This window comes from Camelina sativa, chromosome 16, assembly GCF_030686135.1.
Source record: "Camelina sativa cultivar CO46 ecotype springtype chromosome 16, ASM3068613v1".
Classification (NCBI taxonomy): Eukaryota; Viridiplantae; Streptophyta; class Magnoliopsida; order Brassicales; family Brassicaceae; genus Camelina; species Camelina sativa.
Window position 1 is genome coordinate 27,375,291 of NC_141895.1, and position 14,623 is coordinate 27,389,913.

Consider the following 14,623-nt stretch of genomic DNA (forward strand, 5'->3'; position numbering starts at 1 on the left):
TTCTAAAAAGCTGTTATAGTTCATTAAAACTATTATTTATAAAAAATTACAACTGTTTACTGTAGACTTGTGTTTATTGGGACATTCATATCTTTTGAAATCTATATATATTTGTTTGTTTGATCTGTTTTCATTTTTTTGCAATAACACAGCACAATATAAATTTTCAATCTCAACAGTTTTTACAGCTTTCTAAATTATTCACTAGCATTCATTCTTTTAAAAGTAAAGAAAATCCTCCAATTCTTGATTTAACAAAAGATTTTTGGAATCATGAATCTAATTTACAACTTTTAATTAATTTTAAATATAAAAATTGTTAGAGTTTTTTTCCAACAGTTAGATGGATTATATAGTGAGTTTTTGAATTTGACATTTTCAATATGGTAGTTTATATGGATTATTAGGTACAATGAAGTGCAGACAGTTGCGATTTTTCGTAGTACCTTTACGTAAATTTTTTGTTTTTATATGCTTTTTAAAAAATTCAAACGGTTGTATTTATTCATTATAGAGTTATATCTTTTCACTATATTTTATTTATATTTTTTCATCACAACTTTCATTCTAATAGATGTATAACGTCATTGGCGTGTGTCTATTTAAATAGTTATGTCTTCTGAACTCTCTTTATATTTGTCTCTTCATCAGTAACCAATAAGTTCGTTGAAACAAATTTTTCATTTTATGTTGAATCTAAATAATTGAATATTAATATCTAATATTCAATGTTATTCTATAATCTAATTAAACTTTTAGAAATGATTATAGCAATAGAGAAATTTAATATAACTTACTATAGAATTTATTGTAGTGTCTATTTATCATAACTTTTCATTAAAACAATATTTTAAAATTTAATATTTAAAAGTAATAATAACAATCTTAATAAATGAGATCAACAATTACGACTTTTTTAGTATTTTTTTGTAAAAAAAAAAATTATTTGTTTTTTTTAACTCAAACAGTTGTATGTGTTCATTGTAGAGTTGTGTCTTTTTGCACTATATTTTATTTATATTTTATCATCACAATTTTTTCGTTCTAATAGATGTATCTATTTAAATAGTCATGTCTTTTGAACTTTCTATATTATTATCTCTTCATCAATAATTAACAAATCATAGTTCGTTGCGACTTTCTATAATATAACATTTAATACCTAATATTAAATGTATACTATAATCTAACTAAAATTTTAGAAATGATTATAGCAATATAGAAATTTAAGAAAACTTGCTATAGAATTTACAGTTGCGTCTAATTGTCGTAACTTATCGTTAAAAACTATTTTAATATTTTAAATTTAATTTTACCATGTTTTTAAAAGTTTTGTATTTTAATTTCAATATTTCTTTGATATAGTTTCACTCTTATTAAATACATTTTTAATTATAATTATTTGATAAAAATTACATTTACTCATTACAACTATTAGTTCAATATTCTTAGTTAAGATCACTTTGTCATTATGATTTTTTTTAATTGTAGCTATTTACCATAATTTTTCATAAAATATCTTATATATTTATAATACTTTAGAAAATGTTTTTTTTTGCAAATTTACGTCTATTCTACATAATATTTTTTGTTTATAAGTTTTCATTTTGATGGTTGCGCTTTTAGTAACAGTTTCTGTTTAATGTTTATATATTCAAACTATTCTATTACATTCAAATGATTTCATAATGTATAATTTCAAATTTCAAATTTATTAACTTTTTCTAAAATACTTCCCCGCGACATTGCGGGGGTCTGAATCCTAGTAGTAATAATGACAAAAAGAGGAATGTATTCGAACTAATCACTACTCTTCTTAACTTTCATCTTTCTGAACTAACACTTGGTGCTTTGTTGTTGCCTTGCCTTTTTCTCAAGCTCTTTTCTCACATTTTTCAAGACAAAGGTTCCAGAAGTTTTATCTCCATCATTGTGATGTTGGACTACTAATTGCACACAACAGATTGTATTTTACACATAATAGAATACATACTGCTGTTTAACAATAGATTAAATCTAACCTCACTGAGAAGACAATGGCCCTCCTCATCGTTTTTACTTAGGCCCAATTCTGGAGTATAAACTGTTGCATCAAAATCGCGACAATGCTTCCCAAGCTAATGTTGATCACGTTGACTACATCATTGTTTAGCTACACATTGCAAAAATGGGGTGACAAACGTAAGACAACATACCGCAAACGGAGAACAACAACGAGATCATTGCATTCTTGTTTAGTAGTTATCATCTTATTGCTTTGACAATAAGCAGACAGAGCGAGAGCAATCAAACAAAAACAAGAGTTCAGTAAAGTGAGCATATACCCATTTGAATCCTTCTTTGTCTTGAAACGAAGCACCTATTATGCTCTCTCCAAGATTGGCAATCTGTGAAGCTAGTACACATACTGCTGCTTCTGGAGGAGTTATCTGTGCTCAAGGGATCAAAAGGAAAATAGTTTAAATCATTTTATGAAAACGTCGTTATCAACATAAAGACGATGTGAAAAGGGAAAATTTTTTTGGAGCAAATAACAAAGATGCCTCCATTCCTCAACAGTATAATTGATAACATCTATTACCTGACCCAGGAAACACCCAAAAGAGGCAAGAAAAAATGATGCTAAAAGTCCAGCCAATGTTCCTTCAACACTCATAGCTCCCTCGGTTCCTCTTGGTACAATCTTGAATGTTGTGGCTAAATACCTGCAAAATTGCAGCAGTTAGTAAGAGGAGAAAATGCATGCAGATCAATTCAGTTGTCAATTAGTTTCATGTTATGACAACACAAGTCTTTGACATACTTAAAACAGGAAACATACACAAACCAATACAGAAGAGATGAATAGGCGGATAGGATAACAGTAGCATACTCACGTTGTTTTTCCATACGCTTTGCCTAACTCGCTAGAGACAGTGTCAGACACTTTGGTACAGAAACTGGAAACAAAACCAAGCCGGAAAAGCTGAGAAAAAGCTGGTCCTCCCACTTGATATATTGAAAGAAAAGCACAGACACAACCAGCAGCACTTGAACCAATCACACTGCGGGGTCCTCTTCTACCCTTTCTCTTCTCGGCCACGCCTTGTGCTTCCTTTTCCGACATTTTAACCTTTGTTGCCGCTGTTCCCTGTGACATTGTAAATCGTCTAAACCAGAATCAATCCCAAATTTAGTGCTACTATTTCAAACTCTGATATTAAAATCTAAAACTTTGGGCAAACTTGTATATGTATAGTAAAAGACAAAGTATCTCAAAGTTGAACATGATCAGATCTCAAACTAGCTTCGTAATATCAAAACTCAATCTATAGCGACAATAAGCTATCTGTATTTACAAAGCTCTGATCATGCTCATTGATCAAGTATTATTATTATCAAACGAATTATGCCTTTTAAATGTGAGGATCTCCAACAGATCCACAATTCCTACAACAAAACTCATCTATAATTTTAGGACATTCTTCTTCATTCATCAGCTCAAAATCAAATTCAACATTAGATTAGTAAAATTATAAGTTTTTTAAATCATTCAAGCAGGTAAAACGAAGAATGTGATTTTGATTTCTATGTTTAACAGAGTCAGGGGATCAAATTACGGATCAAGTTTCCATAACAATTGCACTTACTATGACGAAGTAAGCAGCGACTAAGAGGAAACCAGCAGAGCCATAAGCCCGCCAAGTTAGAGTACCGAGCAAAAACGCGGCGGCGATCCCAGAAGCGGACAATCCGGTAACAAGAAGCGGTGAACCGAGAACAAAAATCAACAAATTGTTAGCCAAGGCGGATTTCCAAGTAGGTGACGCCAATTGAATCAGCTTCATCGCCTCCGTCATCATTCCTTCCACCGATGCAGCAGCCGCCACCGTAACACCGTCGGCTCTGCTTCCCGACGATAGCATTCCGTTTGAAAAGGGTTCGAGATTACGCCGTCCGAATCGACAGGATCTAGCGTATGAAAATCCCGAGAGTATTGGGATTCTCAGAGGAGGTGAAGAAACTGATCTACAAGGATTTAAGAGTAGTAGAGTTGACGATATCGTTGCCATGACTTAGCCTGCTTACGAAGACCCCTCTCTCTCTTCCATTGAGAAAAAATAAAATAAAAAAGTCAATTAAGAAAAAATAAAAAAATCTGTGTTTCGGGTTGGATCCGGGGCTCCAAAAAAAGCCGGATCCTTAACCCGTTTTATTTTATTTTCTCGGTCATAGAAATTGAGATTATTTACGGTTGTGCCACTAAGTACTATTTACTGAAGAAACCCAATCTTATCCGAGAAATCAGAAAAAGAGCAGAAGAATTGTTTTGGAGAAGAAGAGAAAAAAACAAAAATGGCGGTTCTTTGCTCGTCTACGACGGTGATTCTCCCTTCTTCTTCAGTGAAATCCTCCGGAAGTGACAGAAGGTCTCCGTTTTTAGGGTTCTCTCTGACGGCTCTCTCGAAGCCGTCGGCACGAGTCGGCATTTATGCCAACGTGAAAAGAGGATTGCAAGTGAAGTGTGAAGCTGAGCAGACGACTAGTACTACGACTTCTCTTGTTCCGGCGAATCAGCGATGGATGTTCGACGAAGAAGAAGCTAATGGCCCTGTAACGACATTATCTCCCCTCTTTGTCTTTCATCTGTTCATATCTCTCTAACTTGTGTGCTTAACCATGTCTTTATAAAGTTTCGAAATTTAGCTCTTGCCCTGAAATTTTTATGGAATTTGAAGTAGAAAGTTTTTTTGTTTTCCCCTCCCAATTGCGATTTACTAGGTAGTGGATTTTGCCTTTGACTCATACTGAGCAGTTTTACTTTTTCATGTTTGGTTAGGGAGGAAGTTATAAGTAGCTTGAAAGTTGAAACCTTTATTGATTGTATACTGTGGGTTACAGGACATCTGGAACACGACATGGTATCCAAAAGCTTCGGACCATGTGAACACGGATAAGCCCTGGTTTGTGGTTGATGCAACTGACAAAATTCTTGGTAGATTGGCATCAACAATTGCTAATCACATCCGCGGGAAGAATCTTGCCTCCTACACTCCTAGTGTTGACATGGGAGCCTTTGTGATCGTGGTATGTGTTTCTTCAGCTATCTGTGGATAAAAAGATATGTGATATGCTTTACTTAACCAACCACAAGGAGATATAAGGCCTTTTATGTACATGTTTGGGGCAATGCTTGTAACTTTGCATATGTTTTCAACGAGCTCTCCTTCATATGATGACTAATGCTTTTTTCGGTTGTTTTGTTTAAAGGTAAACGCTGAGAAAGTTGCTGTATCTGGAAAGAAGAGGAACCAAAAGCTATACAGGAGGCACTCAGGACGACCTGGTGGTATGACAGTTGAAACTTTTGATCAGTTGCAGCAGAGAATTCCTGAAAGAATCATTGAGCATGCTGTTCGTGGGATGCTTCCAAAGGGACGGGTTAGATCCTAGTCCTTCATTAGTTTCTTTGGACACTGAGCAAAACGTTTTTCTTTGGTTTATAAATTGAACTTGTGAAACACTTGTGGATATTGGTACTAGTTTTCGAACTCTCTCTAACTTTGGTCTGACCATTTTGTGACAGCTTGGGAGAGCTCTGTTTAATCACCTGAAGGTGTACAAAGGTCCGGACCATCCCCACGAGGCCCAGAAGCCGCTTGATCTGCCTATCAGGGACAAGAGAATACAGCTGCAAAAATAAAAACACTGCGGAACATTGCATAAGCTCCTCTGTCCCATTATCACTAAGCGCATAGAGTTTTTTCTTTTCAGGTTTCTGTAGTTTCTTCATCTCAAAACCAGAGGAGACTTTGCAGATTCTTGTATTTTGCTTCTATCAACTCTATAAAGCTTTCTAATGTGAAATATTTCTCATTCCATGTTTGCTACTGACTATCTTTTTCACTCACTATCCAACTTTTACATAGATAGAGAATGAAGTATTTTTCTGAATTTTAATTTGAAAATAAGCAGAACCAAAAGCTGCACACGTAAACATTATTGAAGTCAACAAGTTTTTTGTTTACAAAACATCAAGTTCTCAAGCTCACTACTTAAAACATCTTTATCATAAGCAACACTAACCACCGTTTGACAACAACAAAAATTTATCTTCACTTGCATCTCTCCGGGAGATTACTGGATTAATATATCTTCATTTCTTAAGCAGGAGCTTTTGCGATTGCACGAGAAAGCACACTAAAATGAAGCTTAGAAGTAGAACACTCCCAGAAGAGACCAACTTCGTCTCCTTTCTTCAAGTCTCTTCTTTGAATAAATGTTTTCAACCAACCATTCTTGAGAACATAGCTACTCCGGAGTGCTAGACACAGCTCGTGCTCACTGTCAGTATCGTGGTCATACACCTTAACCGTGATTCCGGGTTTACCTCTGTCTATCTTTTGGGAATCTTCTAGAGGGAGATGTTTCAGAATGTGCTCGTCAACAAAGCTTTTTTCCAGAATAAGTTTTTGGTTGTTAACACAGTTAACATCACTCTTGGTCAGTTCCTTCCTGATGGTCCAGTGTGGCTCCTCATTTTCATTTTGCTCTTTCGAGATAGTCTTTGTATTCTGTTGCTGTTGATGGCACCGTAGAAAGAAATCACAAATCCGTATGCTCAGATTGACAACTTGATTGATGTTCAACTGGTTTTTCTTACAAGATGAAAGTTCACTAATTACTTACCAGAGAAGAAGAGCTAGACTGAAGACTTGCTGGATTGGTATCCTGAGTATTTTTCATCAAACTTATTTCGACAAATATAGGGTTAGGGATCATAAGAAACTGGCCAGAGAGTCTTTGTGAGCCAAGCGAAAAGTTACTATGGTATCTTCTAGGCAGAGTACCTGCAAACACAAGAAGAAGTGAAGGTACGTTTTCAGAGATAATACAAACCAGAAAACTCACGAGCCATATCTTATATTTACTAGCTTTGATGTTATTACTCTCGAAGTAATTTGGATTTTGCGAGAAGCAATGACTCTTCAACGCTTCGTCTGTGTTCATCGGAGGTGGTTCTTGGCTCATACTCGTCTGATTCTTCTTCGCCTGAGATGTAGAGTGAACAAAGAGAGGCATCTTCGTTTTATTTGATGGAAACAAAGGATCTTGACTAGTCTTTTCGCGGTTCTTCTTTCCCGGAGATATAGGAACGAACGTCGGAGATAGAGATCTCTGTTTCTTTGGATGTCAAGAATGATTGTGTACTCCTGCGGTTCTTGGTTTATATTCGTTCGAATCTTCTTCGATCGCCGGAGAGAGACGATCTCACTGCTTCCTTGGGTGCGAAGAAAGAAACACCATTTAGAGATCTCTCGCGCTTCTTGGAATCTTCTTTTATCGAAGATACACAGTCACTTCGAAGAGTTATCGACTTATCGTTGAAACAATTCTTGAGAGAATACGGTTTCAGTCTAGATTTGATTTCGTCTCGTAACAAGTTTTTTTATTCGGTTTGGATTAAACCGTATCGGTTTATTTGGATTAAACATCTTTGCATTGAAATTCACCATATAAACCTTCAAAATTTTAGAAAGAAATATTTTTCAATTTTATTGACCACACTTAATTAAAAAAAAAAAAAACCTAAACTAAGTAAAACCAAATCATCTTCGAAATACGATCTCTTCAGCAAACTAGATCTTTCTCATCTTTCTTTCTCTGAAGCACACCAACGTGGAGCCTAGAGTTAGTATTATTCCAGAAGAGTCCAATCGTGTCTCCTTCCACCAATTTCTTCCTCTTAGAAAACACTGCAGACCAGCCACCGTTTAAAACATAGCTTTTTGATGTATTGACGTGTCTCTTGATAACCAACTTGTGCTCAGTTCCCCTTTCTTGGTCGTAAGCTGTGATCTCGATTCCAATTCCTTGTTGGATGTTCTCTTGGACATCTGTAGGGAGATGACTAACGATGTGGGTTTCGGCGTCCACTGTGTTCAGCATAAGTCGGCTTAGTCCATTGACATCGCTGACGGACAGAGTCTTGGCCATGGTCCATGGATGGGGATGTGGTACTTCCGCTAAGACTCTTGCAGCTCGCTTCTCCTCTTTAGAAAGTGATCTCCTCTTCTTAGACTTTCTAGCATCTTTGGTTATATTTTTCTTGATTCCTGCGCAAGTAACATTAGAGTTAATAGTACAGCTTCCTGAAATCCCCAAAGAGAGTTCTAACGAGAGAGAGTCCTTGTTATGTGTTTCTTCCGAGGACTCGAGCTCGACTTCGAACGAGGAAAGGGTCTTCTCCGAAGATGTTGGAACGTCAACGAGAGCCATGGCCGTGTCATCGGAAGAGGACTCTGCTGGAAATATCGAATTTCCAAACAGGCGTAGAGGTTTGCCTTCTTTCTTCTTGGTCGGAGAGATAGCCGTCGTATCATAAGGTCCCATTCCCAAGGAAAGGTAGTTCGCGTGAGGGATGTCCCACTGTTCTTCGGCCATAATTCGTTTGAACATTCTTCTTCTTCGATGGAGGCTTAGGAATCTCGAATGAACTATAGCGAGTCGAAAGAATGGGTTTGTGAGTAAAGGTGATTAAAGAGAGTCGTATATATATAGAGAGCGAACGATCAAGGATATGTAGGTTTTGTTTTGGATTAATAATACCTAATTTGATCAAGAATGGGAGAATGTAAATTCTGTTAGAAATAGGACGTACAAAAACCGTATAAATAAATTACTCGAATCATATTTTTGTTGGGAAATTACATTTTCTAGTATCTTTCTTCCCTCGCGATAGGCAAAAAGGAAGTTAAAAAACAGTGACCGGTCCGGTTCGGTTCGGAACTTTCAAACCGTAACCGAAAGAAAAATACCAAATTTAATATCAATTACTGAAGAAGTTATGTAGTTTGCTTACAATAAATTGAACAGATTTTGGTTTTTTAGTAAAAATTTGACACCAAATTTTATTTAACCGAATTTCAATTCCGGTCTACTACGATGAGGGTTTACCAAACCGAAACACCAAAATTCCAAAAATTATAAAGCGAACCGGACCGATTAATCTGATCTGAATAAGGAAATTAATAAGTGGTAAAAAGGTAAAAGAGCAAAACAGAGATGAAATAGCTAGCGCTAGAAGATGGGTTTGGCGGCCCAAACAAATCGCTACAACAAATCCACAATAAGAATGCCGCGCGTGACTTTGTTTAATGGCGGGAAAGTCTCAGCCATTGCCTCTCTCGACGAAAAAAGGAAAAAATCCTCGCAACCAAATCTCAGAAATCGGAAAAGATGACCCTCACCCGTACCCTTAATGTTCTCGATGAAATTGAGTCTCTCGTCTCCGATCAGCTTCAAGTGGTAATAATTACTCCCTATTTTTTTCCCTTAATTTCTCGATTCCTTTGATTTTTTCTGGTTAGGGTTCCGATTTCCACTTCACTGATTTTAAACAATCTGTCCAAAATTGGTTATCGCTCCTTGCTGCAACCTAATCGGAATAGGGTTAGTTTGTAGTTTTTTGTTGTAATCAGCGTCTGCGTGGGCTTTTAAAATCAGTCTGTAGATTCGGAAGGGTTTTGTAAAAATTGAGTAATTTGGGTTTACAATTACTGATTCGCTCAATCAAATTTGGTTTCAGGTATCTTACAAATGGCTCAGTCGAAATTTCTCCCTTTCATCAAATACTGCCAAGAGGTACATTACATTGTTCCCCCCTAACCTATTGGGAGTTCAGTACATTTTGGCTGTTGCAGATTTGTTTTTGTTTAAAAATTTGGGACTCGTATGTCATTAGGTTGCTTAAGGATTTTGTAGAGAAACATGGCAAGGGTTTTGAAGTTGTATATATTGTGTCCGGGTGCCTAAAGAACAGACCTTCCGATTACTCCGTTAAGCTTGCTTCCAGTACCCAACTTCCAGGTCTCATTCTCATTCAACGACCTCTTATTCTCTTTGTTATTCTTCATGACCGTCTTCTGTATTAGGGTTCTTTTGCTAGTTACCATTTTGCATATAGTTCTCATAGATTTGCGAATTTTGTTAGTTGTCTCCTTCTCGTTCAACTATCTGATAAGCTTATAATGGTAATGATTTGTTTTGCTAGTATTTAGTTTTTTCATCTTACTGATTCTGTTTCCGCCAACTAGTTGTACAAGTACTGTGCGCTGCTTTGTCTGTAGTTCAAGATATTATCTCAAATCGTTTTATTTATTTCAATGTTACAAGTAAGAAGTAAGTGATGGCAAAAGCGCAAATGATTTGACACTTCCCTGTCATTACTTCTATGCAGAAGTGGAGAAAGAGTTCAATGGAAAATATTCAGTACATATCTACAGTGTTCAAGCTAGTATTCCAATGGATCCAGCAGCCATATGGAATGCTGAATTTGTACAAGCAGAAGAACTCTCCAGGCAGCCTTCTGCCACTGAGAATTGCTTGAGAGGCAACAGGTACACTTTTTCTCTTGTTGCATGAAAGATGTCCAGTACTGTTGACTAGCCTTATCCATTCTAACTAGAGAGGTATACCAGGTTTTGTGGCATCTCCAATTCTTTTGTAAAGCGTAACATAGAGGGAACCACTGGCAATGTTACAGCCCCACGAACTGAAAGTGTGAGAACTACAGTACAATCTAAAAGTAGCTTAGATTTTCAAAAGGGTACAGTTCTATCAAACCAGGGAAAGAGTTTTCAGCACTCAAGCCATCAGGCTAAGAGTGAAACTAATGCTGCTCCAGCTCAAAACCAGTCTGTAAAGTCCTCTTCGGATAAAGAAAAATCTTTTCCTGTACCTCCTAATAAGAAGAATGGGCAGGGCGAAAAAAGCGTGACTGGAACTGGTGGTTCATTGAAAAATATGTGGGGCCGTGTGCCTGTGAAAACGGAAGATAAGTCTGCGAAAACAGAGGTTAAAAATCACAGTACTGATCATTCGGGTATGCCATCTAATCTATCCACTCCAGTTCTCTTTTAAATATTGAATGTTTATGTGGAGTTGGCATTTATTCCTGCTTTAGGTACTGATCAATGGCTTGGTGTCTGTTTTAGTTAGTTTTGTTCCTCAATGTTCTGTAATTGGTGCAGAAGACCAAAAACCTTCTCATGATGCTGACAAGAAGGGAGGCAGCGATGATGAGAATCAAGACGTCAATTTCAAGAGAGCGCCTAAGAGTGAGAACAGAAAAAGGAAGGTGATATTTGATTTTTCAGATGAAGAGTACGAAGATGTTATCAGCTTAGCGTCTCCTAGCAGTCCAAAGGTTAATTCACGTACAGATGGTGATCTCAATTCCGAAGATTCAGGTCCAGAGAAGCCTGATGCAGGTGTTTCTCGAGAGATAAAATCTGATGAACAAGAGGTCAGTAAAGAAGACAGGGAAAAAACTGCTTCTATTGATGCTTCTACGACTTTGTCAATGGAGAAGATCCAGGCCATTTGTTCCGAAGCTGAAGTTAATCCCTCAAAGGGAAGAATTGCTGAAGCTCCTAGCTTACCGAAAAGGAAAAAGACGTTGAAGACACGTATTGACGAACGTGGAAGAGAAGGTATGGTCTCTCTCACACACTTAGGCAGCCAATACAGTTTCAAATATAACAAGAATAAACACACATATTCATAGCTTTAGCCACGAGTTGGCTAAATGCGAACTCTTGTTTGGTAAAGTTCAAGGTCTCTTTTACTTATGCAATCCTCTTTTGACTGCATATAGTAACCGAGGTAGTGTGGGAGGAGACAGAAACGAAGGTGAAGAAGGAAGAGGATACTGATACAAATAAGAAGCTAAATGACGGCAAAAACGCAAATGCTGTTAATAGGTATGTTGTTTTGAGATCATTATAAGACCAATCTACAAAGAGCATTTGAAACTTAGTGAAACCCCGAATACAATTCTAAAGCATCCATCTGAGTTTATTGTTTCAGAGCACAGAAGAAGAGCCCGGCCATTGGAAATGCGGCAGCCACAAATATTGGAGGAAAAGTAGGAAGCAAGAAAGGAGGAAACGTTAAAGATCCAAAGCAAGGGAACATAATGTCATTCTTCAAGAAAGTTTAAAAAGCATTCTGTTTTATGTTACAGCCGAGTTTGATTGAAGGATATAAAAATCAGGAACTTGGTTTTCATCTGATTCTATGTTTGAATCCGTTATATAACTCTTGAGCCGTCGAGTGTCTCATTTAATCAAACGGCCAGAGCTTTGAAGCCAACAAGTAAAAAAAAAAAAAGGAAGCAATGTTCCACACGCGGAGAAGTCGGTACGTCGCGTGGCTTTAAAATATAAATATTTAAATGTATAACACGTTTCCCGGGTGGTTACAAATTAAATAATTTAAGAAAGGAAGTGGATTGGTTTTCGAAAAGTGTGTACGTGGATTTTGAATCAATGGGGCCACGTGGCACAATCGGATGGGTTTATAAAATACATAAAAACAAATCCTAATTTCTGATTTCAGATCACACACTCTCTCTCTCTCTCTCTCTCTCTCTCTCTCTCTCTCTCTCTCTCTCTCTCTCACATTCGTCAACGGTGCGAATCATCCACCATTGTTGGGCGATCTTCTAGCTCGGAGAATGTGGAGTTGCATCTATTTGTCGATGCTACTCTTCGCTTGGAAAGATATCAGTGTGGCGGCGAAAGCTGCCGATTCGTCTGATTCGATTTTTCTCCCTAGTCAAACCGGTTCTCGGAGTCCCGTTTGCTCCGCGCAGGATCCGAACCTTAACTACAGGCCGGTCATCGGTATCCTGAGCCACCCTGGCGACGGCGCGTCGGGTCGGTTGACCAATGATACTAGCTCGACGTACATCGCCGCTTCGTATGTGAAATTCGCTGAGGCAGGTGGAGCTCGTGTTATCCCATTAATCTACAACGAGCCTGAAGAATTGCTCTTTCAGGTCATTCTCATCTCTTAAAAAAAAAAAAATTACTACTTATACTTTGGCTTAGCTGGACTTCAATTAGGGTTTTTGAATGTTGCTATATTTTGGAATCTGCTGCAGAAGCTAGAACTAGTCAATGGTGTGATATTCACTGGTGGTTGGGCTAAAAAATATGAATATTTCGAGACCGTCAAAAAAATCTTCAATGTAAGTTGAAAACATTGGGACATTCTTGTGTTGCAATATTTTAAACTCCTAAAGATCTAAGAAAAGTTTTATGTTTCTCATAGAAAGCTTTGGAGAGAAACGATGCTGGAGAGCATTTTCCTGTTTATGGGATTTGCTTAGGATTCGAGCTTATGTCAATCATCATAAGTCAGGTGACTACTTTCTTCTTTCCTTATTTACAAAACTCTTGTTTTCAGACTCCATTCTTAAATATTTTTTCCAAATCCTTGTCATTTGGTAACAGAACAGAGACATTCTTGAAAGATTTGATGCAGAAGATAATGCATCTAGTCTCCAATTTGTTGACAACGTTAATCTTGAAGGAACTTTATTCCAAAGGTGCATAGCTTTTACATAGTTTTCCACAGTTTATATATTAAGAACACAAGTTTTTCCCATGGTATAATTGTAGTCTTTCATACTTGCAGATTCCCTCCACCTTTGTTGAAAAAAGTCAGCACAGATTGTTTGGTTATGCAGAAACACAAGGTTAGTAATGTTGCAGGACATGGAAGAACGTTAACTTATTCTGCTTTGGTTGTTGCTCTCTTCCTATTGTTTAGGGTTTACCTCTGTGGTTCCTTGAACGGTGACTATATTCTCATTCTATAAGCTTGCTGATACGAGTTGTTGTTGTTTTCTAGTATGGTATCACACCAGCAAACTTTCAAGGCAATCCTGCTTTGTCTAGTTTTTTTGAAATCCTCACAACCTGCATTGATGAAAACAGCAAGGTAACAACATGAGAACCTCTATAAACAATGAGAACTCTATGAATTCCAGAATCTGACCTTACTTTGTGAACGGAGCTAATTATATTTTCGTTTGCAGACTTATGTTTCAACTGTTAAAGCAAAGAGATACCCAATAACTGGTTTCCAGTGGCATCCTGAGGTATACTGGCCAATTAAACTACTTATGTTTCTAATCCTCTTCTCTGTGGACAGCTTTGATTTTAGAAAAGGAAAACAAATCTCTTTATGCAATATAAATTCTCTGTAGAAAAATGCATTTGAATGGGGATCATCCGCAATTCCTCACTCTGAGGACGCAATCCAGGTGACGCAGCATGCTGCAAATTATTTAGTCAGGTAAGGTCTCTCATCAGCGTTTTTCCAAAAACATTCTGTGCACTCGTTTCTCATGTATTGGGGTTTGAATTGAATGGGGTGCAGTGAAGCAAGGAAGTCACTGAACAGAGCACCACCTAAGAAAGTGCTGAGCAATCTCATATACAACTATAAGCCAACATACTGTGGATACGCAGGGTAAAGCCACTCGGGGACCATCATCTTTACAGAATTCTCTTGTTTATGTTGTTGTCGATTTCTTTTAACGATTCTTTGGATCTTGCAGGAGGGGTTATGACGAGGTTTACATTTTCACACAACCAAGATCCCGTTTCTAAGAACTTACTCGTTGTCTGTATACTGTATTGTAACTCTGATTTCAATATAGGGAGCAAAATTGTTTCGCTCACCTGCATTATTCCCCTGTTCGTATTGTTGATTTGTGTCGATGAAACTATGCTAGCTTTTTCAACATTAAATTCAAAAAAAAAAAAAAAAAACTATGCTAGGTTTTAGG

The 14,623-nt window shown here is 37.1% G+C and overlaps 6 protein-coding genes across 10 annotated transcripts; 3 read left to right on the forward strand and 3 right to left on the reverse strand.

Annotated features, from left to right (window-relative positions):
- Positions 1 to 1,867: 1,867 nt before the first annotated feature.
- On the reverse strand, positions 1,868 to 4,137 carry LOC104752291 (protein VTE6, chloroplastic). Of its 3 annotated transcripts, none has more exons than XM_010474393.3 (6): positions 3,630 to 4,116; positions 2,877 to 3,130; positions 2,582 to 2,705; positions 2,325 to 2,429; positions 2,022 to 2,152; positions 1,868 to 1,946 (listed from the first exon to the last, which is right to left on the reverse strand). In XM_010474393.3, exons 1-5 carry the CDS (start codon positions 4,050 to 4,052, stop codon positions 2,060 to 2,062), a joined length of 999 nt encoding a protein of 332 aa, XP_010472695.2. In that variant the 5' UTR covers positions 4,053 to 4,116; the 3' UTR covers positions 1,868 to 1,946; positions 2,022 to 2,059. The 3 variants fall into 3 exon arrangements, with proteins under 3 accessions (XP_010472695.2, XP_010472696.2, XP_010472694.2); XM_010474394.3 differs by having other exon boundaries at positions 1,868 to 1,943; positions 3,630 to 4,102; XM_010474392.3 differs by having other exon boundaries at positions 1,868 to 2,152; positions 3,630 to 4,137.
- An 89-nt stretch (positions 4,138 to 4,226) lies between these two features.
- On the forward strand, positions 4,227 to 5,856 carry LOC104703198 (large ribosomal subunit protein uL13c). The gene is made up of 4 exons (XM_010419166.2): positions 4,227 to 4,593; positions 4,882 to 5,067; positions 5,251 to 5,421; positions 5,567 to 5,856. Exons 1-4 carry the CDS (start codon positions 4,336 to 4,338, stop codon positions 5,681 to 5,683), a joined length of 732 nt encoding a protein of 243 aa, XP_010417468.2. The 5' UTR covers positions 4,227 to 4,335; the 3' UTR covers positions 5,684 to 5,856.
- Positions 5,857 to 6,143: 287 nt separating this feature from the next.
- LOC104754013 (putative B3 domain-containing protein At1g78640) lies at positions 6,144 to 7,062 on the reverse strand. Its single transcript, XM_019238232.2, has 3 exons — positions 6,930 to 7,062; positions 6,670 to 6,830; positions 6,144 to 6,554 (listed from the first exon to the last, which is right to left on the reverse strand). The coding sequence occupies exons 1-3, from the start codon at positions 7,060 to 7,062 to the stop codon at positions 6,144 to 6,146; spliced, it is 705 nt and encodes a 234-aa protein (XP_019093777.1).
- A 549-nt stretch (positions 7,063 to 7,611) lies between these two features.
- LOC109129550 (B3 domain protein) lies at positions 7,612 to 8,424 on the reverse strand. The gene has a single exon (XM_019237844.2). The coding sequence runs from the start codon at positions 8,422 to 8,424 to the stop codon at positions 7,612 to 7,614; it is 813 nt and encodes a 270-aa protein (XP_019093389.2).
- A 671-nt stretch (positions 8,425 to 9,095) lies between these two features.
- On the forward strand, positions 9,096 to 12,114 carry POLD3 (DNA-directed DNA polymerase). 3 transcript variants are annotated; one of them, XM_010474396.3, is made up of 8 exons: positions 9,096 to 9,288; positions 9,569 to 9,624; positions 9,725 to 9,849; positions 10,220 to 10,379; positions 10,461 to 10,864; positions 11,013 to 11,474; positions 11,639 to 11,744; positions 11,851 to 12,114. In XM_010474396.3, the coding sequence occupies exons 1-8, from the start codon at positions 9,220 to 9,222 to the stop codon at positions 11,981 to 11,983; spliced, it is 1,515 nt and encodes a 504-aa protein (XP_010472698.2). In that variant the 5' UTR covers positions 9,096 to 9,219; the 3' UTR covers positions 11,984 to 12,114. The 3 variants fall into 3 exon arrangements, with proteins under 3 accessions (XP_010472698.2, XP_010472699.2, XP_019093464.2); XM_010474397.3 differs by having other exon boundaries at positions 9,116 to 9,288; positions 11,016 to 11,474; XM_019237919.2 differs by having other exon boundaries at positions 9,128 to 9,288; positions 10,977 to 11,474.
- Positions 12,115 to 12,287: 173 nt separating this feature from the next.
- LOC104752296 (gamma-glutamyl hydrolase 1) lies at positions 12,288 to 14,606 on the forward strand. The gene is made up of 10 exons (XM_010474399.2): positions 12,288 to 12,823; positions 12,929 to 13,015; positions 13,099 to 13,188; positions 13,281 to 13,375; positions 13,465 to 13,525; positions 13,681 to 13,770; positions 13,868 to 13,930; positions 14,039 to 14,127; positions 14,212 to 14,304; positions 14,393 to 14,606. Exons 1-10 carry the CDS (start codon positions 12,500 to 12,502, stop codon positions 14,442 to 14,444), a joined length of 1,044 nt encoding a protein of 347 aa, XP_010472701.1. The 5' UTR covers positions 12,288 to 12,499; the 3' UTR covers positions 14,445 to 14,606.
- Positions 14,607 to 14,623: the final 17 nt, after the last annotated feature.

What these genes read in the sequence shown, in the direction of transcription:
- POLD3 (XM_019237919.2), top strand. Translation starts at nt 9,220, where the DNA reads ATGACCCTCACCCGTACCCTTAATGTTCTCGATGAAATTGAGTCTCTC. An exon ending in TCTCCGATCAGCTTCAAGTG is followed by an intron (nt 9,289 to 9,568) that starts GTAATAATTACT and finishes ATTTGGTTTCAG; the next exon opens with GTATCTTACAAATGGCTCAG. An exon ending in TCACAGTACTGATCATTCGG is followed by an intron (nt 10,865 to 10,976) that starts GTATGCCATCTA and finishes TGTCTGTTTTAG; the next exon opens with TTAGTTTTGTTCCTCAATGT.
- LOC109129550 (XM_019237844.2), bottom strand. Translation starts at nt 8,424, where the DNA reads ATGGCCGAAGAACAGTGGGACATCCCTCACGCGAACTACCTTTCCTTG.
- LOC104703198 (XM_010419166.2), top strand. Translation starts at nt 4,336, where the DNA reads ATGGCGGTTCTTTGCTCGTCTACGACGGTGATTCTCCCTTCTTCTTCA. An exon ending in AAGAAGAAGCTAATGGCCCT is followed by an intron (nt 4,594 to 4,881) that starts GTAACGACATTA and finishes TGTGGGTTACAG; the next exon opens with GACATCTGGAACACGACATG. An exon ending in GGATGCTTCCAAAGGGACGG is followed by an intron (nt 5,422 to 5,566) that starts GTTAGATCCTAG and finishes ATTTTGTGACAG; the next exon opens with CTTGGGAGAGCTCTGTTTAA.
- LOC104752296 (XM_010474399.2), top strand. Translation starts at nt 12,500, where the DNA reads ATGTGGAGTTGCATCTATTTGTCGATGCTACTCTTCGCTTGGAAAGAT. An exon ending in TGGTTATGCAGAAACACAAG is followed by an intron (nt 13,526 to 13,680) that starts GTTAGTAATGTT and finishes GTTGTTTTCTAG; the next exon opens with TATGGTATCACACCAGCAAA. An exon ending in GCATTGATGAAAACAGCAAG is followed by an intron (nt 13,771 to 13,867) that starts GTAACAACATGA and finishes TTTCGTTTGCAG; the next exon opens with ACTTATGTTTCAACTGTTAA.
- LOC104754013 (XM_019238232.2), bottom strand. Translation starts at nt 7,062, where the DNA reads ATGCCTCTCTTTGTTCACTCTACATCTCAGGCGAAGAAGAATCAGACG. An exon ending in AAATCCAAATTACTTCGAGA is followed by an intron (nt 6,831 to 6,929) that starts GTAATAACATCA and finishes TTGTGTTTGCAG; the next exon opens with GTACTCTGCCTAGAAGATAC. An exon ending in AGTCTAGCTCTTCTTCTCTG is followed by an intron (nt 6,555 to 6,669) that starts GTAAGTAATTAG and finishes CAACAGCAACAG; the next exon opens with AATACAAAGACTATCTCGAA.
- LOC104752291 (XM_010474392.3), bottom strand. Translation starts at nt 4,052, where the DNA reads ATGGCAACGATATCGTCAACTCTACTACTCTTAAATCCTTGTAGATCA. An exon ending in TCGCTGCTTACTTCGTCATA is followed by an intron (nt 3,131 to 3,629) that starts GTAAGTGCAATT and finishes ACAATGTCACAG; the next exon opens with GGAACAGCGGCAACAAAGGT. An exon ending in ACAAAGAAGGATTCAAATGG is followed by an intron (nt 2,153 to 2,324) that starts GTATATGCTCAC and finishes TGCAATGTGTAG; the next exon opens with CTAAACAATGATGTAGTCAA.